The 23,337-nt window shown below is 48.5% G+C and overlaps 1 protein-coding gene across 1 annotated transcript; it reads left to right on the top strand.

Annotated features, from left to right (window-relative positions):
- The first annotated feature begins 1,722 nt into the window (after nucleotides 1-1,722).
- On the top strand, nucleotides 1,723-16,427 carry LOC127396173 (butyrophilin subfamily 2 member A1-like). The gene is made up of 16 exons (XM_051643779.1): nucleotides 1,723-1,753; nucleotides 2,226-2,567; nucleotides 2,991-3,254; nucleotides 4,611-4,871; nucleotides 5,736-5,789; nucleotides 5,938-5,958; nucleotides 6,300-6,320; nucleotides 7,620-7,640; nucleotides 8,109-8,153; nucleotides 9,809-9,826; nucleotides 11,050-11,070; nucleotides 11,514-11,558; nucleotides 12,881-12,898; nucleotides 14,261-14,281; nucleotides 14,898-14,924; nucleotides 15,901-16,427. The coding sequence occupies exons 1-16, from the start codon at nucleotides 1,723-1,725 to the stop codon at nucleotides 16,425-16,427; spliced, it is 1,737 nt and encodes a 578-aa protein (XP_051499739.1).
- Nucleotides 16,428-23,337: the final 6,910 nt, after the last annotated feature.

The raw sequence follows: 23,337 nt of genomic DNA, 5'->3' as shown, positions 1-23,337 counted from the left end.
GAGTCTCCCTCACATCCTCATCCAACCCAGTGTCCCAGACCCTCCTGTGCCAGCTGGTCCCCACCAGCATGATGTGGTCCCACAGGGTCTGGCCACAGGAGGCAGAAGTTCTACCACTGAGTTTCTGCCTTTAACAAGATTCATTCCCTTCTGTCTCAGGAGGACAAGATGGATAAAAAACTGGCTAGGTGGTGGTGTCCAGAGGGTAGTGGTCAATGGCTCTAAGTCCAGATGGAAAACAGTGACAAGTGGTGCCCCTCAGGGGTCATTATGGCCCAGTGTTGTTTAATATCTTCATTAAGGACATTAACGGTGGCATTGAGAGCACCCTCAGCAATTTGCTGATGACACCAAGCTGGGTGGTGTGGTTGACAGGCCAGAGGGATGGGATGTCATCCAGAGGGACCTGGGCAAGCTGGAGAAGTGGGCCTGGGTGAACCTCATGAGGTTGAACGAGGGCAAGTGCAGGGTCCTGCACCTGGGCCCAGGTAACCCCAGGTATGAACACAGGCTGGGGGAGGTCAGGCTGGAGAGCAGCCCTGTGGAAAAGGACCTGGGGGTCCTAGTGGATCAAGAGATGGACATGAGCCACCAACGTGCAGTTGCAGCCCAGATGGCCAACTCCATCCTGGGCTGGATCAAAAGAAGTGTGGCCAACAGGTCTGACCTCACCTAGAACGTGGTCCAGCCCTGGTGCCCCCAGCACAGGAAAGATGTGGAGCTGTTGGGACATGTCCAGAGAAGGGCCACGAAAATGATCCAGGGGCTGGAGCAGCTCTTTGATGAGGACAGGCTGAGGGAGTTGGGGTTGTTCAGTCTGAAAGAGAGAAGGCTCTGGGGGGGACCTCATAGTGGCCTTCCAGTACCTGAAGGGGCTCCAGGAAAGTTGGGGAGGGTCTTTTTCCAGGGACTTGTAGTGAGAGGACAAGGGGTAATGGTTTTGAGCTGAAAGAAGAGAGATTTAGGTTGGAGATCAGGTGGAAATTATTCAGTGTGGGGGTGGGGAGACACTGGAACAGGCTGCCCAGGGATGTTGTGGGGGCTCCATCCCTGGAGGCGCTGAAGGGCAGGTTGGTTGGGGCTCTGAGCAGCCTGTTCCAGTGGGAGGTGTCCCTGCCCGTGCAGGGAGGGTTGAAACTCGATGATTTTTAAGGCCTCTTGCAACCAAAAAAATTCTGTGATTCCTTTTGGGATTTCTGTCTCATTTTCACAGCCCATCACCCATTGCCAGGGGGAACAGAAACAATTTGTCTTCACCCACAGGATGGTTGTGGAGAACTTCTGGAATAAGTGCTCAAAAAGGACCCTGATATGCCTGCTGATTGGTCATGCATTATGTGTTATAATGTGGAGGTTACTTCCAGGTAAGAAACTCTCTCCTGGGATCCAGCTTGGCTGGAGTTATGCTGGGATAACTGGGATGTCCTGGGATGTCACACCTGGACCTCAGTTCATGTCCCTCAAGAAACAAATGCACTGGAATCATGGAATGGTTTGGGTTGGAAGGGACATTTAAGGTCCCCTAGTCCCAAATCTGCGTGGGCAGGGACACCTCCTATCATCCCAAGCTCCACGCCCCATCCAACCTGCTCCTGGACACTTCCAGGGATGGGGCAGCCACCTTGAAGATCATCTAGCTCCTAGATGCAAGGGGACTTGCTCCTAGCTTGGGTTCACAGTCCTCACCCCAGAGTTCCTGTTGTCCTTCTGGATAAGTTGAGTATGGTCCACAAGTACATGAAACAACTGACAGGTAATGGATCAGAATGGGAAGAAGGAGATTTAAGTTGGATATCAGGAGGAAATTCTTCACCCTGAGGGTGGTGAGACCCTGGCCCAGGTTGCCCAGGGAAGCTGTGGCTGCCCCATCCCTGGCAGTGTTGAAGGGCAGGTTGGATGGGGCTTGGAGCAGCCTGGGCTGGTGGGAGGTGTCCCTGCCCATGCAGGGAGGTTGGAACTAGATGAGTTTGAAGGTCCCTTCCAACCCAAACTATTCCATGATATAAACCCAAGGAATTTAGGGACTGTAAAACGTGTTTGTACCTGGAGGGGTTGGTCGTGTTGACCCAAGACCTTGGTAGTGTTGACCCAAGACCTTGTCCTCCCTGTTCTAAGGGACTGTGAGGTTCTACCATAGAGCTGAGCTTCCTGGTTTGGATTGACCTATGGAAATCCTACACTCATGGATAAAAACCAATGGATTTGTTCCCACCTCTCCCCTGCAGGTGAAGGGCCTGTCACCGTTGTCATCGAACCGTCCTCTGCCCGCGTGGGAGAACAGGTGACCCTGTCCTGCCAGCTGGCTGAGGATGTCCCCTCCACCACCAAGGTTCTCTGGTACAAGATGGAGAAGGGGAGGGATGCCCCACTGTGCTCCTCCCCCAGCCTGGAGGGGGTGGTGGAGCAGGGCCAGGAGGGAGAGCAGAGGAGGATCGCGGGACGCTGGCAGAGGAGAACATTCCTGCTGATCATCTGGAGGGTGACAGTGGGTGACGAGGGGACATATGTGTGTGCAGTGAATGGCAGTGCTGTCACACAGGAGGCTGCTGCTCACCTGGATGTCACAGGTAGGAGATCTCTGCCCTTGAATGTTTCCAGGGATGGGGCTTTCACAGCTTCCCCGGGCAACCAGTTCCACCACCCTCCGAGTGAAGAATTTCCTCCTCGTGTCTGACCTAAATGTTCCTCTTCCAGTTTAAATCCATCCCCCCTCACCCCATCACTCCCTGCCCTCATCCAAAGTCCCTTCCCAGCTTTCCTGGAAGGTACTGGGGTTCTCCAAGCCTCTGTGGTGAGTTGCTCCAGTGCTCACCACCCTTGGAGTCCAGGCAAATGACCCCTTTGATCTGACCAACCACGGTTGGTTTTATGAGCTACGGATTTGTAGAGGAACACGTTGAGGGGTTTCTGGATTATTTTGCTGGTTTTGTAGTTGTTTTTGCAGCGACTCTATTAACTCTGTTTCATCCTCATTCACCCAATGGTTGCAGCCATTGGTCACCAGCCCACTCTGGCCAGGGATCTACAAGAGGACAGTTGGTGTCGCTACACGTGTAGGTCAAAACGATGGTACCCAAAGCCTGACATCACCTGGACCAACTATGGAGGAGACACACTAAACGTGGAGGCCAAGACCAACGTCACCTGGAGTGAGAAGGACCATTTTGTGGTGCAAAGCACCATTGAAGTGCCCTGTGATGCTATAGATGTGGTGTGTGTGGTCAGACTCATCGAATCCAAGATCAGCCTCTCAGGTAGGTCACGTTTCTACATCTGCTTCTGATGGGTTGAGGGATTCAGACCTTTCCATTCTTGGATAGATCCTGACACCTTCTCTGAAGCCCTGCAGAATCTTCCCCTCCAGGAGAAAACTTTGTTGTTGGGTAATAGAGGTTTGGGTTGGCCTGGTGGCATCTCCAGGAGAACACCATGTAACCAGGTGTTAAGCACTCAGGATGGTGCTGAGAACCCTCTTCTCCCTGCTCTGCTTCTTTGGGCAAAGTTCAGCCATAGCTTGAGGAGCTCTTGGCTTTCTCCTGTTTTTAACAGTCTGAATGTGAGTATTGTCCTCTCCTTGTTGGCCTCTCTTTATTGTCCTCTCTCCTGGTTTTACCTTCTCACCTGGAGCCATGGGCTGCATCACTTCTGGATGGGAAGAGCTTCTTGGCCACCATCTAAGACACTGGAGCAGGTTTCCCAGGGGGGTTGTGGCTGCCCCATCCCTGGCAGTGTTGAAGGGCAGGTTGGATGGGGCTTGGAGCAGCCTGGGCTGCTGGGAGGTGTCCCTGCCCATGCAGGGGGTTGGATGTAGATGGTCTTTAAGGTCCTTCCAACCCAAACTGTTTGATGATGATTCTATAATAACGATCTTGTCTGGTCTCATGATCAGGCAGGTGGTTTAAAGAGAAGTTTTCCTTCTGGCCTCCTGTTTCACTACAAGTCTCTAGTTCTTTCTAAAAGCATATTAGTTTTTCCCAAGTATGATGGGATGGAATAATTAATTTGGTTAATTTTGGTCACCTCTCTGCTCCACTTCTCCTCACATCAGGGTTATAGCTGTGACCCTTTTTGTTTCTGGAGTAGAAGAAGTTGAGGAGACCCAACCAGTGGCCTTGGTTCTCCACACCATTCTCCACCAGAAACTACAAACTTGGAGAATTATCAGTCCTAGAAGAAGACATGTTCATGGAAAACATGTTCATTCCAGATTGTGAAGCTACTTAGAAGAGATTTAACTCGAAAGTAAAATTACTAGAAGGAAAAGTGGTTCCGTCCTGGCTCAAACCAGTTTCACACTGGAAGTTCTCAGGACTCTCTAAATGCTTGAGGGTTTCAATTAGAGATCATGGAATCATGGACTGGGTTGGGTTGGAGGGGACCTTTCAAGGTCATCCAGCAGGGAGATCTTCAACTAGACCAGGTTGCTCAGAGCCCTGTCCAACCTGACCTTGAATGTCTCCAGAGATGGGGCCTCCCCCACCTCTCTGGGCAACCTGGGCCAGGGTTTCACCACCCTCCTAGTGAAGAACTTCTGGGAGATCCTTTCCAGGGATCTCCTTGGTGTTCCTGTGTCCACCAGGTGTGATGGTCTTCTGTTCCTTCTGTTCCAGGTTCCATGAATGAACTTCTTCTGCCACAGTCGAGCACTTGCACCTACAAGGGCAGAACAAGAGGTTCCTACATAGACCCCAAAGTGATGTGGCTTAATCCCCAAGGAGAAGATCTATCTGCACTGGCTCAGACCAGCATCCTCCAGGAGATGGACAATATTTTTGAAATAGAAAGCTCCATTGAGATGCCCTGTGGACAACTACCACCTTCTTTTGTGGCCACTGAGAAGGACAGCAGTCCACAGATTGCTCACCAGGCAGGTACATGGCAGTTGAGACTTATTTCATGTGCTTTGGCATTCACAGGATCCCAGAATGGTTCTTGTTGGAAAAGGCCTTTAAGAGTCCAACCACAACCCAACTCTACCAACCACAACCCAACTCTACCAACCACAACCCAACTCTACCAACCACAACCCAACTCCACCAACCACAACCCATCTCTACAAACCATTAATCCAACTCCACCAACCACAACCTCAGCTCTACCAACCACAACACAACTCCACCAACCCATAACCCAATTCTACCAACCCATAACCCAACTCCACCAACCATAACCCAACTCCACCAACCATAACCCAACTCCACCAACCATAACCCAACACTACCAACCACAATCCAACTCTACCAACCACAGCCTAACTCCACCAACCCATAACTCAACTCCACCAACCAATGACCCAACTCCACCAACCACAACCCAGCTCTACCAACCACAACCCAACTCCACCAACCACAACCCAGCTCTACCAACCACAACCCAACTCCACCAACCAATGACCCAACTCTACCAACCCATAACCCAACTCTACGAACTTTTAACCCAATTCTACTAAGTCCAGTGCTTAAACCATGTCCCTCAGCACCATCTCCACATCTCTCAGACCCCTACAGGCTGTTTTTCTTCCTCTCTTTCCTCTCGGATGTTTCATCTTCCTCTACCAACCATAAGGCTGAGCCCAACGTTGGGGTCACCAAGTCCTACCATCCACCCAGGACTGAGAGTGCTCTTCTGCTGACCATGTCAACAGACTGTGTGACCCCGTGGCCACTCTGTCTACACGTGTGATCAACTCTAGGACAATTTTGGTAATTTTTAATTGGGTTTTCTGCCTTTTTCAGAAAACATCAACCCTTTCTGGATAATCTACTTGCTTCCACTCATTATCTTACAAGGTGAGTTCTTGCCCCGATGCCCAGGACTCCTTGGCAGTGAAGAACCATCCCTGGGACACTCTGTGTGCTGGATTTTAGTTCTTCCTTTTTGGGGGGATCTTCCCAAAGCTGCTGTGGAGTTACCATGTATGTTGTCTTTGTCTTTCAGCCCATCTCCAGAGGCAGAAAGGTAAGTGTGGGTGGTTGAGGTTAGTGTCATAACCTGTCCATGGTGCAAGACCATCAGTGGAGACTTGTCTGTGCCAGAATGGCCCTGTTCTGGGTTCTGTGGTTGTTCTTCTGGCCCAGGGTGCACTCATTAGGGGCTGGTGGGATGTTCCTGTTGCCCAAGTGCCCCACAGAGATCTCCTGCCAGTGCCTAAAGATTCCACATGGTATCAGGGGCTCATTGGCTTGGGATTCAGTGCCCTATGGCCATTGGTGGGGTGGCTTTAGAGTCCTCCTTTTTGAGACAGGAGCTCTTCCCAAAGCTGCTGTGGAGTCACCATTTCTGGTGTCCTTGTCTTTCAGCCCATCTTGAGAAGCAGATTGGTAAGTGCTGGTGCTTGGGGTTGGGTGTCCTTGCCTGCCCATGGTGGAACCTCATCCATGGAGAACTGATAGGTCCAGGGTGGTCCTGTTCTGGGGTGCTTGTCTGGTCTTCTAGCCCAGGGGGTGGGACTGGCTGGTCTTTAGATCACGGAATGGTTTGGAAGGGATTTTAAAGCCCACCTGGATGATCCACTAGATGATCTTGAAGGTGGCTGCCCCAACCCTGGAAGTGTCCAAGGGCAGGTTGGATGGGGCTTGGGGCAACCTGGGCTGGTGGGAGATGGAGGCAAGAAAGTGAGGGAAGGAGATGTAGAAGGAAGGAGATGGTGAGGGAAGGAGGTGGTGAGGGAAGGAGATGGTGATGGCAGGAGGTGGTGATGGCAGGAGGTGGTGAGGGAAGGAGATGGTAAAGAAGGAGATGTTGAGGGGAGGAGATGGTGAGGGGCAGGAGATGTTGAGGGGCAGGAGATGTTGAGGGCAGGAGATGATGAAGCAAGGAGATGGTGAGGGAAGGAGATGTTGAAGGAAGGAGGTGGTGAGGGAAGGGGGTGGTGAGGGCAGGAGATGGTGAAGGAAGGAGATGGTGAGGGCAGGAAATGGTGAGGGCAGATGTTGAGGGCAGGAGATGTTGAAGGAAGGAGATGTTGAAGGAAGGAGATGGTCAGGGAAGATGCTGGGGGAAGGCCACAGTGTGGATGCTGGTTTGGAGGACCTGGGGCCCTGACCAGCCCTGGGACCTGGCACGGGTGTGGGTGGTTGTGGTTGGTGGCAAGAACCCCAGTCAGAGCCACATGATGAGAAGCTCCAAGGAGGGTGGTGAGAAGCTCCATGAGGGTGGTGAGAAGCTCCAGGAAGGGTGGTGAGAAGCTCCAAGGAGGGTGGTGAGAAGCTCCATGAGGGTGGACCATCCAGCACCCCAGAGGACTTTGCCATCCTTCCCTGGGGTGGCCAGTCCCAGAGTAGACCTTGTGGCTCTTGCCCTGACTTGATGTCTTCTTCTCCTGGGACCATGATGACTGCCCAGAGGAACTTCATGCAAGGAATGGTGAGTCCTTCTGATGCCCCCCTGGGCCAGGAACCTTGGGCTGGGGGAGGAGGGACACCCCACCAATGCCACCTGCTCCCCCAAGTGTCCCAGGGAGACCTCCTGCCAGTGCCCAAAGCTCCACATGGCAGCTCGTTGCCTTGGCTTTTACTGCCCCGTGGCCATTGGTGGGGTGGCTTTGGAGTCTTCCTTTCTGGGGGGGCTCTTCCCAAAGCTGCTGTGGAGTCACCATTTCTGGTGTCCTTGTCTTTCAGCCCATCTTGAGAAGCAGATTGGTAAGTGCTGGTGCTTGGGGTATTGGTAAGTGCTGGTGCTTGGGGTTGGGTGTCCTTGCCTGCCCATGGTGGAACCTCATCCGTGGAGAACTGATAGGTCCATGGTGGTCCTGTTCTGGGGTGCTTGGCTGGTCTTCTAGCCCAGGGGGTGTTCACCAGGGGCTGGTGGGATGTTCTTGTGTCTGAGGAGCCCTCTTGATAACTGGGCTCTGTGCTCAAGGTTCTGTGTCCTTGCTGCTGAGCCAAGGGGAGAAGTGGTGGCCCAAGAGAGACACTGGCCAGAGCAGCTGTGGCTGCCCCATCCCTGGAAGTGTCCAAGGGCAGGTTGGATGGGGCTTGGAGCAACCTGGGCTGCTGGGAGGTGTCCCTGCCCATGCAGGGGGGTTGGAACTGGATGGTCTTTAACTTCAATCCAACCCAAACCATTCCATGAGGATTGTCCTCTTTCTCTCTGCCTCTCCTTTCCAGAGGAGCTCCAGACCCAACTCAGGACATCCCAGGATGCAGAGGAAGGTGAGTAGAAGGTCTGCAGAGCCTGGGGAGGTCCTGGCTGGGTGGGATGTGGGGGTGTCAGGTCAACTCTGCCTTGCGAAGCCCCCCATGCTGTGCCCAGAAGGACACGGTGGGGCTGGTGCTGGGTCAGGTTCTGGAGGGTCTCCAGCAGCTGGTCCCGTGGTCTGGAGGAGGGATGTGCTGTGTCCCTGTCCCCCCTCCCTCCAAAGGGCCACTGTGGGGCTGAGACGGGGCAAGTCAGGGGTGAAATGGGCAAGGTGGGAGGGGTCAAAACTGGCAAATTGAGGGTCAAAACGGGCGATTTCAGTGTCCAAATGGACAGTCTGTGGGTTCAACAGGGTCAGCGTGGGGGCAAAATGGGCAATTTGGTGGTAAAATGGCCAATTGGGTGGCCAAAAGGGGAATTTGGAGGGGTAAAATGTCATTTTAGAGTCAAAACAGGCTACTTCAGGATCAAAGTGGACAATCTGGAAGTGGAAAGGGCCAATTTGGGACTCAAATGGCTGATTTGGGGGTAAAATGGGCAATTCTGGGGGTGAAAATGGGCTATTTCAGAGTCAAGATGGCCAGTCTGGGGGTTCAAAAGGGCTGATTTGGGGCTGAAACGGAGAGTTTGGGGGTAAAATGGGCAGTTCTGGGGATCACAATAGGCTCTTTAGGGTCTAAATGGACCGTCTGGAGGGTCAAAAGGGTTGATTTGGGGGGAAAATGGGCAATTTGGGGCTAAAATGGGCAATTTGGAGGGGAAGATGTAAATGGAGGGTCCAGATGGGATTTTTGGGGGTCAAAATGGATGATTAGGGAGTTCAAAAGGGCCAATTTGGGACTCAAATGGCTGATTTGGGGGTAGAATGGGCAATTCTGGGGGTGAAAATGGGCTATTTCAGAGTCAAGATGGCCAGTCTGGGGGTTCAAAAGGGCCGATTTGGGGCTGAAACGGAGAGTTTGGGGGTAAAATGGGCAGTTTGGAGGGTCACAATGGAAATTTTAGGGTCTAAATGGACATTCGGAGGGTCTGAGTTTGAGGGTCAAAATGGGCTATTTCAAGGTCCAAATAGACAATGTGTGGGTCAAAAGATCCAATTTGGGACTCAAGTGGCCAGTTTGGGGTAAAAGAGGCAATTTTGAGGGTCACAATGGGCTATTTAGGGTCTAAATGGACCGTCTGGAGGGGCAATAGGATCGATTTAAGTGGAAAATGGGCAATTTGGGGCTAAAATGGGCAATTTGGAGGGGAAGATGTAAATGGAGGGTCTAAATGGGCTTTTTGGGGGTCAAAATGGATGATTAGGGAGTTCAAAAGGGCCCATTTGGGACTCAAATGGCTGATTTGGGGGTAGAATGGGCAATTCTGGGGGTCGAACTGGAAATTTAGGGTCAAGATGGCCAGCCTGGGGGTTCCAAAGGGTGGATTTGGGACTGAAATGGCCCATCTGGGGATAAAACGGGCAATTTGAGGGTCTAAAGGGACAACCTGGGAGTTGGTTTGAGGACTTCTGGGGCAAGGCTTCCTTGCAGACCCTGGTGGCAATGGCGACATGAGGGCTTGGCTGCTCCTGTCCCTCCCATGGTCTTCAGGGGGTGATTTTGTCTCCTCTCTTCCTGGGGTCTTGGGTGAGAACTTCTGGCTCATTCTTCCCCCTCTTTTCTTCCAGGAAAGCAGAAGGAGATGGGTGAGTGTTGCTGTGTCCTTGGGGACCCTGCGTGGAAGAAGATCATGGGGGACAGTGCCAGGGTGGGACAGGACAGGAGAAGTTCCCTCCAACCCCTGGGACAGCCTGGAGAGATGCAGGGGGAGTGTGATAGGTGTCAGGAGGGCTGAGGGACAACTGGGTTGGAGGCCATCTCCCCCTGCTTTCTTCCATCCAAGGTTCCTGGGGAAAGGATCTCCAGTGGCAGCCACAGCCCTTGTCACTGGTGACATTTGGGGTGGCCATGGTGGTGGCTGGTGGTGGCCAGGCTGGTGGGGGCTGAGATGGAGGCAAGAGTGTGAGGGCAGGAGATGGTGAGGGGCAGGAGATGTTGAGGGGCAGGAGATGTTGAGGGCAGGAGATGTTGAGGGCAGGAGATGGTGAGGGCAGGAATTGGTGAGGGCAGATGTTGAGGGCAGGAGATGTTGAAGGAAAGAGGTGTTGAAGGAAGGAGATGGTCAGGGAAGATGCTGAGGGAAGGCCACAGTGTGGCTGCTGGTTTGAAGAACCTGGGTCCCTGACCAGCCCTGGGACCTGGCACGGGTGTGGGTGGTTGTGGTTGGTGGCAAGAACCCCAGTCAGAGCCACATGATGAGAAGCTCCAAGGAGGGTGGTGAGAAGCTCCATGAGGGTGGTGAGAAGCTCCAGGAAGGGTGGTGAGAAGCTCCATGAGGGTGGTGAGAAGCTCCAGGAAGGGTGGTGAGAAGCTCCAAGGAGGGTGGTGAGAAGCTCCAAGGAGGGTGGTGAGAAGCTCCAGGAAGGGTGGTGAGAAGCTCCAAGGAGGGTGGTGAGAAGCTCCATGAGGGTGGACCATCCAGCAGCCCAGAGGACTTTGCCATCCTTCCCTGGGGTGGCCAGTCCCAGAGTAGACCTTGTGGGTCTTGCCCTGACTTGATGTCTTCTTCTCCTGGGACCATGATGACTGCCCAGAGGAACTTCATGCAAGGAATGGTGAGTCCTTGTGATGCCCCCCTGGGCCAGGAACCTTGGGCTGGGGGAGGAGGGACACCCCACCAATGCCACCTGCTCCCCCAAGTGTCCCAGGGAGACCTCCTGCCAGTGCCCAAAGCTCCACATGGCAGCTCATTGCCTTGGCTTTTACTGCCCCGTGGCCATTGGTGGGGTGGCTTTGGAGTCTTCCTTTCTGGGGGGGCTCTTCCCAAAGCTGCTGTGGAGTCACCATTTCTGGTGTCCTTGTCTTTCAGCCCATCTTGAGAAGCAGATTGGTAAGTGCTGGTGCTTGGGGTTGGGTGTCCTTGCCTGCCCATGGTGGAACCTCATCCGTGGAGAACTGATAGGTCCAGGGTGGTCCTGTCCTGGGGTGCTTGGCTGGTCTTCTAGCCCAGGGGGTGTTCACCAGGGGCTGGTGGGATGTTCTTGTGTCTGAGGAGCCCTCTTGATAACTGGGCTCTGTGCTCAAGGTTCTGTGTCCTTGCTGCTGAGCCAAGGGGAGAAGTGGTGGCCCAAGAGAGATACTGGCCAGAGAAGCTGTGGCTGCCCCATCCCTGGCAGTGTTGAAGGGCAGGTTGGATGGGGCTTGGAGCAGCCTGGGCTGGTGGGAGGTGTCCCTGCCCATGCAGGGGGGTTGGAACTGGATGGTCTTTTACTTCAATCCAACCCAAACCATTCCATGAGGACTGTCCTCTTTCTCTCTGCCTCTCCTTTCCAGAGGAGCTCCAGACCCAACTCAGGACATCCCAGGATGCAGAGGAAGGTGAGTAGAAGGTCTGCAGAGCCTGGGGAGGTCCTGGCTGGGTGGGATGTGGGGGTGTCAGGTCAACTCTGCCTTGCGAAGCCCCCCATGCTGTGCCCAGAAGGACACGGTGGGGCTGGTGCTGGGTCAGGTTCTGGAGGGTCTCCAGCAGCTGGTCCCGTGGTCTGGAGGAGGGATGTGCTGTGTCCCTGTCCCCCCTCCCTCCAAAGGGCCACTGTGGGGCTGAGACGGGGCAAGTCAGGGGTGAAAAGGGCAAGGTGGGAGGGGTCAAAAATGGCGATTTGAGGGTCAAAACGGGCGATTTCAGTGTCCAAATGGACAGTCTGTGGGTTCAACAGGGTCAGCGTGGGGGCAAAATGGGCAATTTGGTGGTAAAATGGCCAATTGGGTGGCCAAAAGGGGAATTTGGAGGGGTAAAATGTCATTTTAGAGTCAAAACAGGCTACTTCAGGATCAAAGTGGACAATCTGGAAGTGGAAAGGGCCAATTTGGGACTCAAATGGCTGATTTGGGGGTAAAATGGGCAATTCTGGGGGTGAAAATGGGCTATTTCAGAGTCAAGATGGCCAGTCTGGGGGTTCAAAAGGGCCGATTTGGGGCTGAAATGGAGAGTTTGGGGGTAAAATGGGCAGTTTGGAAGGTCGCAATGGAAATTTAGGGTCTAAATGGACATTCGGAGGGTCTGAGTTTGAGGGTCAAAATGGGCTATTTCAAGGTCCAAATAGACAATGTGTGGGTCAAAAGATCCAATTTGGGACTCAAGTGGCCAGTTTGGGGTAAAAGAGGCAATTTTGAGGGTCACAATGAGCTATTTAGGGTCTAAATGGACCGTCTGGAGGGTCAATAGGATCGATTTAGGTGGAAAATGGGCAATTTGGGGCTAAAATGGGCAATTTGGAGGGGAAGATGTAAATGGAGGGTCTAAATGGGCTTTTTGGGGGTCAAAATGGATGATTAGGGAGTTCAAAAGGGCCCATTTGGGACTCAAATGGCTGATTTGGGGGTAAAATGGGCAATTCTGGGGGTCGAACTGGAAATTTAGGGTCAAGATGGCCAGCCTGGGGGTTCCAGAGGGTGGATTTGGGACTGAAATGGCCAATCTGGGGATAAAACGGGCAATTTGAGGGTCTAAAGGGACAACCTGGGAGTTGGTTTGAGGACTTCTGGGGCAAGGCTTCCTTGCAGACCCTGGTGGCAATGGTGACATGAGGGCCTGGCTGCTCCTGTCCCTCCCATGGTCTTCAGGGGGTGATTTTGTCTCCTCTCTGCCTGGGGTCTTGGGTGAGAACTTCTGGCTCATTCTTCCCCCTCTTTTCTTCCAGGAAAGCAGAAGGAGATGGGTGAGTGTTGCTGTGTCCTTGGGGACCCTGCGTGGAAGAAGATCATGGGGGACAGTGCCAGGGTGGGACAGGACAGGAGAAGTTCCCTCCAACCCCTGGGACAGCCTGGAGAGATGCAGGGGGAGTGTGATAGGTGTCAGGAGGGCTGAGGGACAACTGGGTTGGAGGCCATCTCCCCCTGCTTTCTTCCATCCAAGGTTCCTGGGGAAAGGATCTCCAGTGGCAGCCACAGCCCTTGTCACTGGTGACATTTGGGGTGGCCATGGTGGTGGCTGGTGGTGGCCAGGCTGGTGGGGGCTGAGATGGAGGCAAGAGCATGAGGGAAGGAGATAGTGAGGGAAGGAGATGGTGAAGGAAGGAGATGGTGAAGGAAGGAGATGGTGAGGGAAGGAGATGGTGAGGGAAGGAGATGTTGAAGGAAGGAGGTGGTGAGGGAAGGTGATGGTGAGGGGAGGAGATGGTGAGGGAAGGAGGTGGTGAGGGGAGGAGATGTTGAGGGGCAGGAGATGATGAAGCAAGGAGATGGTGAGGGAAGGAGATGGTGAGGGAAGGGGGTGGTGAGGGCAGGAGATGGTGAGGGGCAGGAGATGGTGAGGGGCAGGAGATGGTGAAGGAAGGAGATGGTGAGGGCAGGAAATGGTGAGGGCAGATGTTGAGGGCAGGAGATGTTGAAGGAAGGAGATGTTGAAGGAAGGAGAATTTGAGGGAAGATGCTGGGGGAAGGCCACAGTGTGGCTGCTGGTTTGGAGAACCTGGGTCCCTGACCAGCCCTAGGTCCTGGCACGGGTGTGGGTGGTTGTGGTTGGTGGCAAGAACCCCAGTCAGAGCCACATGATGAGAAGCTCCAAGGAGGGTGGTGAGAAGCTCCAGGAAGGGTGGTGAGAAGCTCCAAGGATGGTGGTGAGAAGCTCCAGGAAGGGTGGTGAGAAGCTCCAAGGAGGGTGGTGAGAAGCTCCATGAGGGTGGACCATCCAGCACTCCAGAGGACTTTGCCATCCTTCCCTGGGGTGGCCAGTCCCAGAGTAGACCTTGTGGGTCTTGCCCTGACTTGATGTCTTCTTCTCCTGGGACCATGATGACTGCCCAGAGGAACTTCATGCAAGGAATGGTGAGTCCTTCTGATGCCCCCCTGGGCCAGGAACCTTGGGCTGGGGGAGGAGGGACACCCCACCAATGCCACCTGCTCCCCCAAGTGTCCCATGGAGACCTCCTGCCAGTGCCCAAAGCTCCACATGGCAGCTCATTGCCTTGGCTTTTACTGCCCCGTGGCCATTGGTGGGGTGGCTTTGGAGTCTTCCTTTCTGGGGGGGCTCTTCCCAAAGCTGCTGTGGAGTCACCATTTCTGGTGTCCTTGTCTTTCAGCCCATCTTGAGAAGCAGATTGGTAAGTGCTGGTGCTTGGGGTTGGGTGTGAAGGTTCTGTGTCCTTGCTGCTGAGCCAAGGGGAGAAGTGATGGCCCAAGAGAGACACTGGCCAGAGCAGCTGTGGCTGCCCCATCCCTGGCAGTGTCCAAGGGCAGGTTGGATGGGGCTTGGAGCAACCTGGGCTGGTGGGAGGTGTCCCTGCCCATGCAGGGGTTGGATCTAGATGGTCTTGAAGGTCCCTTCCAACACAATCCATTCCATGATTGACTCCAGTTGTGGAGTGTGGCTGGTGGGACACCTGCCTAAAATGCCATCAAGGCAGGAACTTGGGACCTGAGGGAGGCATGAGGTCCCAAAAACTCATCCCAGCTTCTGATCCTTCTGGAAATTGGGACCTGAGGGAGGAAGTTGGTCCTAAAACTCATCCCAGCTTCAGATCCTTCTTCAGAACTTGCAGGTCACTAGAGGCCTTGAGAAAACAAGAGCAAAATTTGAGGATTAATTGACCTGAATTGTTAAATTTTTAACTCAATCTGAGATTTCCCAACTTGGAGTTGGAATTTTTTTAAAGTTAATATTTAGAGTTTGTCTTTTTCTTACCATCTTTAATCTTTTTCACCTTGATTTCCTTTCAGAATTCAGGAAGGCTCGTAACAACGCAGGTAAATAATTGATGTATTGGATGTAAATATTTAAGATATTTATTTAATGGATTTATTTAACGGCTTCAAATCTTTCACTACCCCAGTAGCTGAGCAGGGGCTGGATTTTGAGCCTGGAAGTGCCTTTTGTTCCAGTTCTAGGGAGATTTTACCCCCAAAACTCCCCATTTTACCCCAAGATTGCCCATTTTACCCCAAATTGGCCCTCTTGAACACCCAGATCATCCATTTTCACTCTCAAACAGCCCGTTTTGACCCTGAATTTCCATTTAGATGCCCCCAAATTTCCCATTTTACCTCCAGATCATCCATTTGAGTCCCAAATTCAGCCTTTTGAGCCCACAAATCTTCCATTTGAACCCTAAAATAGCCCATTTTAATCTAAATTTCCAGTTTTGCCCCCCCATATTGCCCACTTTACCCCAAGATTGTCCATTTTACCCTAAATTGGGCCTTTTGGACCCCAAGATCATCCATTTTGACCCTGAAATAGTCCATTTTGACCCTAAATTTGCCCACTTTGACCCACCAAGTTGCCCATTTTACCCCAAGATTGCCCATTTGAACCCCCAAATCTTCCATTTGAACTCTAAAATAGCCCATTTTAATCTAAATTTCTAGTTTTGCCCCCCCAAATTGCCCATTTTACCCCAAATTTTCCCTTTTGGACACGCAGATAATCCATTTTGACCCCAAAATAGCCGACGTTGTCCTTAAATCTCAATCTAGATGCTCCCAAATCACACATTTTATGCCAAAATAGTCCATTTGAGTCCCAAATTGGCCCTTCTGGACACCCAGATAGTCCATTGTGACCCTGAAACAGCTAATTTTGACCCTAAATTTGCCCACTTTGACCCCCTAAATTGCCAATTTTACCCCAAGATCGTCCATTTTGACCCTTAATTTTCCCACTTGGACCCCCCAAATTGCCCACTTTGCCCCAAAATATCAATTTTATTTTATTTTTTGGTAGATGAAATCCAGGTGGATGAGGACTCAGCCCACCCAAACTTGTCTATTTCTGGGGACAAGAAGAGTTTCACCCATCAAACACAAGCCCAAAAAACGACCCCAAATGAGGAGAGTTTCGACTCCACCGTCTGTGTCCTGGGCTCTCAAGGTTTTTCCTCTGGGAAACACTATTGGGAGGTGGAGGTTGAAAAAAGCAACAACTGGGATTTGGGAGTAGCCAGAAGATCTGCTCCAAGGAAAGGAATCATGTCCCTGTCACCTAAAGAAGGATTTTGGGTCCTGGGATTAAGTTTTAACGATTATTGGGCAAGAACCGAGCCATGGACACGGTTGGTGGTGCAGAAAAATCCCAAGAAAATTGGAGTTTTCCTGAATTTGGAGGAGAAAATCCTGACTTTTTACAACGTGACCGACACGTCCATCATGTTCACCTTTAAAGACTGTGACTTCTTTGGGGAAATTTACCCTTTCTTCAAGAATTCACACAAAGAATCGACCCTGCGGATTTGTTCCGTTAAAGAGGAGTAATTGTAGGATCGTGGGATGCCAGATTGGAAGGGACCTCAGGGATCTTCTGGTCCAACCTTTCTAGGTGGTTGATGTGAGGTGGCTCAGCACCTTGTCCAGCTGAGACTTATGGAATGGAATTCTCAAAATTTTGGTGGAAAAGGGGGGGAAAAGGGCGTTTTAAAAATAAAAAGAGTAATTTAAACCAGAGGAACATGTCTATGATTGACTGATTGAGTGGAGAAAGTGCCACCTGGGCTTGAAGAAGACTCTGAGGGTCAACGTTAAGCAACTTCATGGACTGCTTCATGGCTGTCATGCTTTGAACCCTGGTGGTGGAGGAACGTCCTCCTGGAATCTTGGAATGGTTTCAGTTGGAAGAGACCTTCAAGATCATCTAGATCCTGCCACGGGCAGGGACATCTCCCACCAGACCAGGTGGCTTCAAGCCCCATCCAACCTGCCCTTGGACATTTCCAGGGATGGAGCAGCCACCTTGAAGATCATTTAGTGAATCATCCAGGTGGGCTTTAAGGTCCCTTCCAAACCAAACATTTCCATGATTTAAAGACCATCCAGTCCCACCCCCTGCCACGGGCAGGGACACCTCCCACCAGCCCAGGTGGCTCCAAGCCCCATCCAACCTGGACATGAACTCTTCTGGTGCATCAGATCCCTCTTGTGGAGGTGTCTGCTCCACAAGATCTGAACCTCAAACTTTTTGCCAGGTAAAGTGTAATTTTGTTGCCCAAAAGTAAGTCTTAGAGGTTCTTCAGGACATCCAACATATCTCCATGGTCATGCAGCAGAGGTCAGAGAGTTGTGGGGAGTGGAGCAGGGTCCAGTTGGGTCTAGTAGAGTCTCCAGGGGCTGGTGCTGCATCCAGCCATGTTCAACATCTTAATCAACGACCCAGATGAGGGGACAGAGTGTCCTCTCCACAAGTTTGGGAGGACTGGCTGAACACCCAGAAGGCTGTGCTGCCACCCAGCGTGACCTGGACAGGCTGGAGAGTTGGGCAGGGAGGAACCTCATGGGGTTCAACCTGAGCAGCTGGTGAAGTTCTGCATCAGGGGAGGAACAAGCCCCTGGAGCAGCACAGGGTGGAGAGCAGCTCTAGGGACAAGGATGTCAAGGTCCTGGTGGGCAACAGGGCTTGTTCCACCTCCTGTCCTGACTCCTCCTCCTTCCCCAGCCCAAAGGAGGAGGTTGGAGGGGTTGTGTCCATCAAGGAGCATCTTCTTGCCCAAAGTCAGGTGGCTGAAGCCACCATGAGCTGCCCAGGCTGGGGAGTTAGACAGGGAGGAACCTCCTGGGGTTCAACCTGAGCAGCTGGTGAAGTTCTGCATCTGGGGAGGAACGAGCCCAGGGAGCAGCACAGGGTGGGGGGACCTGCTGGGGAGCAGCTCTGGGGACAAGGACCTCAAGGTCCTGGTGGCCAACAGGGTGAGCATGAGCCAGCAGGGGGGCCTGGTGGCCAAGAAGGCCAATGGCAGCAGGAAGAGTGTGGGCAGGAGGTCAGGGAGGTTCTCCTGCCCCTCTGGTGGGGACACGTCTGGAGAACTGGGAGCAGTTCTGGGCTCCCCAGGGCAGGGAGGACAAGGAGCTGCTGGAGAGGGGACAGCAAAGGCCACCAAGATGCTGAGGGGATGGAGCAACTTAACCAAGGGATTTCTCCTGCATTTTATCACTCCCAAGGTGTGATCTGTGGATTTCACCCTTATTGCACGACCCCTCTTATCAGAAGAGCTCCAAAAGACCCCTAGAGAACCAGGAATATGAACCCTGGAGCACCAGGATTCTGACTCCTATTTGCCCTGATTCTGACCCCTGGAGCACCAGGATTCTGACCCCTACATGCTGGGATTCTGACCCCTGGAGCAACGGGCCCTTCCTGCAGCCATTGGGGTCAGGGCCAGAGCCCCTCACCCCCATTTTGCTGCTGCTGCTGCTGAGCCATGAGGGGCTGCCCCCCCAAACCCACAGATTTTGAGATCTGCCTGCTGCTGGGGGTCACCCCTGCTCCTGGGGAGCTGCCCCCCTAGTGACCTGCCCGCTGGAAAAGGAGCCGCATCCCAGGAACCACACGCTACGGAAGGGGGAACAGACACAGACAGACACAGACACAAACACAGACACAAACACACACAGACAGACACACACACAGACACAGACACACACAGACACAAACACACACAGACACAAACACAGACAGACAGACACAGACAGGCACACAGACACAAACACACACAGACACACAGACACAAACACACACAGACAGACACAGACAGGCACACAGACACAAACACACACAGACACACAGACACAAACACACACAGACACACACAGACACACAGACAGACACACAGACACAAACACACACAAACACACAGACACAAACACACACAGACAGACACAGACACAGACAGACAGACACAAACACACACAAACACACACAGACACAAACACACACAGACAGACACACAGACACACAGACACAAACACACACACAAACACACACAAACACAGACAGACACAAACACACACACAAACACACACAAACACAGACACAGACACAAACACACACACACACAGACACGAACACACACAGACACAGAGACACACAAAGACACACAGACAGACACACACACACACAGAGACACAAACACACACAGACACACACACAAACACACACAGACACAGAGACACACAAACACACACAGACACAGACACACACACACACAGACACAAACACACACAGACACAAACACACACAGACACACACAGACACAAACACACACAGACACACACACAAACACACACAGACACAGAGACACACAAACACACACAGACACACACACACACAGACACAAACACACACAGACACACACAGACACAAACACACACAGACACAAACAGACACACAGACACACACACACTTTCTACCTGTCCTGCCAGGCTCAACTCCCCCCTCCCTCTCCTCTGCTCCACAACCCTCTCTCGGACACAACACCTTAAGGACACAGCACTTTTTGCATCCCCTCCCTAAAGGACACGTTATTCCCTGATACACCCCTGGTGGCCATTTGCCATTTGGACGTTTTCCCTAAAGCTCATCCCACAGTTCGTGTTAACCCTTCATAGACAGGTTAACTCGTAAACTAAACATGGGGCTCAGCAGCAATTTCTGGGGGTGGTGGGGGGGTCCGTTCTAACTAGCACCCTAAAATACAGCCCCAGAGTGGCTGCTCCTCTGGGAGAGGCAAACGCCACGTGTGACCCTCGGTTTTTATTCAAAAACCCCTCCAAATTGGGGAGGGAAGTGACAAAAGCACCTGACAGCCGGTACCCCCCTGGCATCAGCTCAAGGCAGACCCCCAAGTAGCAGCTCAGAGGATCTTTCTTCCCTCTTTGTGGTTTTAAAAGCTGATTTTAATATTCCCCCCCCACCTCCCCCCCCTTTTTTTTCCCTTTCTTATCCACCAGGATTATTAATTTATTCATAATAACAGAATAATCCTCTGGATTACTAATCCCAGAGGATTATTAATTACTTCAGCTCCTCCTGGACCCTGTGGAAGAACCTCCCAGGGAGGGAAATGTTTTTTAAGTAAGAAAAGGGTGAATTCCCAAAGATTTTCCATCAGAGCCTGGGTTGAAGGTCCAATTCCCAAACATTTTCCATCAGACCTTGGGTTGAAGGTCCAATTCCCAAACATTTTCCATCAGAGCCTGGGTTGAAGGCTCCATTCCCAAAGATTTTCCATCAGAGTCTGGGTTGAAGTAACGGGCGAATTCCCAAAGATTTCCCATCAGAGCCTGGGTTGAAGAATGGAAAGAGATTCCCTGGAAGCTCAAAAGAGAGGGATTGGAGAAGACACTTCCTTTCAACATCAAAAAATGATAGAGTCTGACGTGGAAGCTCCTGATCCAGGAGAACTCCCACCACCTTGCAAAGACCCGGAATTTCTACCCCCTTCCCACCAGTGATGGTGAATTCCCCTTGGGAAAACTTCAGGCTGAAGGAATTTCCCTCTGGAGAAATGTTGGTGTTGCTCATCCAGGTGGTCTTGGTCTCCTCTCCCACCACTCCCAGTTCCCACTGGGATTTATCCCCGACTTCCACTTCCCAATAGTGTTTGTCCTTGGAAAATCCTGTCGCGGCCACCACGACCCCTGAGGACACGGAGCCCTCGGGAGCCTCGACCGGGATCTGGGTCTGGGTCTGGTTCAGGTTCTGGATCTGGTTCTGGATCTGGTTCAGGTTCTGGATCTGGTTCAGGTTCTGGTTCTGGATCTGGATCTGGATCTGGTTCTGGGGGGTCAGGTCGGGATCTTTGCAGCACTTGTCCAGGAGGACGGGAACTTGGGAACAGGAGGGGAAAGGGAAATGATGTGAAATGAAGTGGAAATAATAATAATAATAATAATAATAATAATAATAATAATAATAATAATAATAATAATAATAATAATAATAATAATAATAATAGTAATAATAATAATAATAATAATAATAATAATAATAATAACAACAACAACAACAATAACAACAATAATAATAATAAAAATGTTGTTATTAATACATATAATAATTAAATATAAAATATACATTATATAATATATAATATATAATATATATTATATATATTTTATATATATAATATATATTATATTATATATAAATTATATATAATTTATATATAATTATTCATTGTTATTAAGATATATTATATATAAAAATATATTATATATATAACAATTATATATTATATATAATATATATTATATAATATATTATATATCATAATATATATAAATATATATTATTATAAATATAAGCATATATATTATATATAGAAATATATATTATTATAAATTATAAATATATATATAAAATATATAATTATATAATTAAATGTATAATATTATGTAATTATACATATAGTATAATTATATAATATATAATATATAATATATAATACATAATGAATATATATATTTAATATACATAATAATATATAATAAAATACATAACATCTAATATTATATAATATAAATAATATATTTTATATATAAAAATTATATATCATATATTATATAATATATTATATAATATGTTATATATAGTGTATATAATAATAACTATATATTATATATTATATATTATATAATTATTATTTATATATTAAATGATATATTATACATAATTATATATATACATTATTATAGAATATATAATGTATAATATACAGTTATTATTATATACAATATATATAATATAATATATAATATATATTATAGAATATATAATATAATATGTATAATATAAAATATATAATATATATTTAATATCATATATTTATATCATCATCATCATCACCATCACCATCATCATAGTAATAATTATAATATTAATAATAATAATAACAATGACAACAGTAACAATAATAATAGAAAAAATAAAATAAATAATAATTAAAAAAAATAAATAGCAAAATAAAGACAAATTAAATAGCGAAATAAAGACAAATAAAGCAAAATAATAGAAAAGAAAACAAAAGATAATAAGGGAAAATATAAAATAAAACAAAGCAAAATGAAATAAAATAAAAGAAAGAAAAATAAAGCAAACAATATAAAGTGAAGGAAAATAAAATAAAGCAAACGAAAGCAAAATAATATAAAATAATGGAAAATGAAAAAATATAAAATAAATAAAACAAAAGAAAGAGAAGGAAAATGAAATAATAAAAATAAATTAAATTAAATTAAATAAGATTAAATAATAGAATAAAATAAAATTAAATTAAAAATTAAAATAAAATCAAGCAAAGCAAAGTTAAATAGAAAATTAAAATAAAATAAAGCAAAATAATATAAAATAAAATTATAAATAAAACTATGCAAAATAATAAAATAAAATAAAACAAATTAAAGTAAAAATAAAATAAACCAACATAAAATAGAATAAAGCAAAATAAAATAAAGTGAAATAAAATAAACCAAACTACATCCCTGACAGGATTTACCTGCTTTGCTCCGAGCTCTCCAGAAGTCTTTGAGAAAAGAAAAAAACCCCTAATGATTAATTAAAATCAAGAGATGAAAGAATTTCGAGTCCAACCCGGGGAGTGAGAGGGTGGGAAGTGCAATATTTATATTACATATTATTGTATTTACTATTTATCATCTTGCTTATTATATATTATTATGTTTATTATTTATCATTATATTCAGTATATATAATTATAGTTATTTATTAATAATTTTATTATAGTCATTGTTTTGTATTACTTTTATTACTTATTACAATTATATTAGTGCATCTATTATTTATTTTTAGATTTATTATATTTATTATTTTCATTATTTTTACTTCTATTATAGTTATATTTATAAATTTATTATTTATTATTTAGTATATTATTTATTATTTGTTATTATAGTTATTGTTTTTATTATATCAATTATCTATGTTATTATATCTTACTTATTATAGTTATTATTTCAATTATATTTATTCTATATACTTATATTTATTATTTATTATATTTATTATTTATTATATGTATTATCTTTATTATTCATGACAGATTATTATACTCATTTTCTAGATTATACTTATATTTTCTCTTCCTCCTCAGGTTTCCACTCACCCAGCTCCTCCTTGACTTTGGCTGCAAAGGAGAGAAACGGGTGAGAAGACGTTGGCATCTCCTGAGGTTCCTGAGGACCCACCCCTGGAACCCCTTGGAGGACCCACCCCTGGAACCCCTTGGAGGACCAACCCTTGGAGGACCCACCCTTGGAACCCCTTGGAACACCCACCCCTGGAACACCCACCCCTGGAACCCCTTGGAGGACCCACCCTTGAAACCCCTTGGAGGACCAACCCTTGGAGGACCCACCCTTGGAGGACCAACCCCTG

This window comes from Apus apus, unplaced genomic scaffold, assembly GCF_020740795.1.
Source record: "Apus apus isolate bApuApu2 unplaced genomic scaffold, bApuApu2.pri.cur manual_scaffold_30_ctg1, whole genome shotgun sequence".
Lineage (NCBI taxonomy): Eukaryota > Metazoa > Chordata > Aves > Apodiformes > Apodidae > Apus > Apus apus.
The sequence above is the reverse complement of the archived record's forward strand: the minus strand, read 5'-3'. Positions and strand labels throughout refer to the sequence as shown.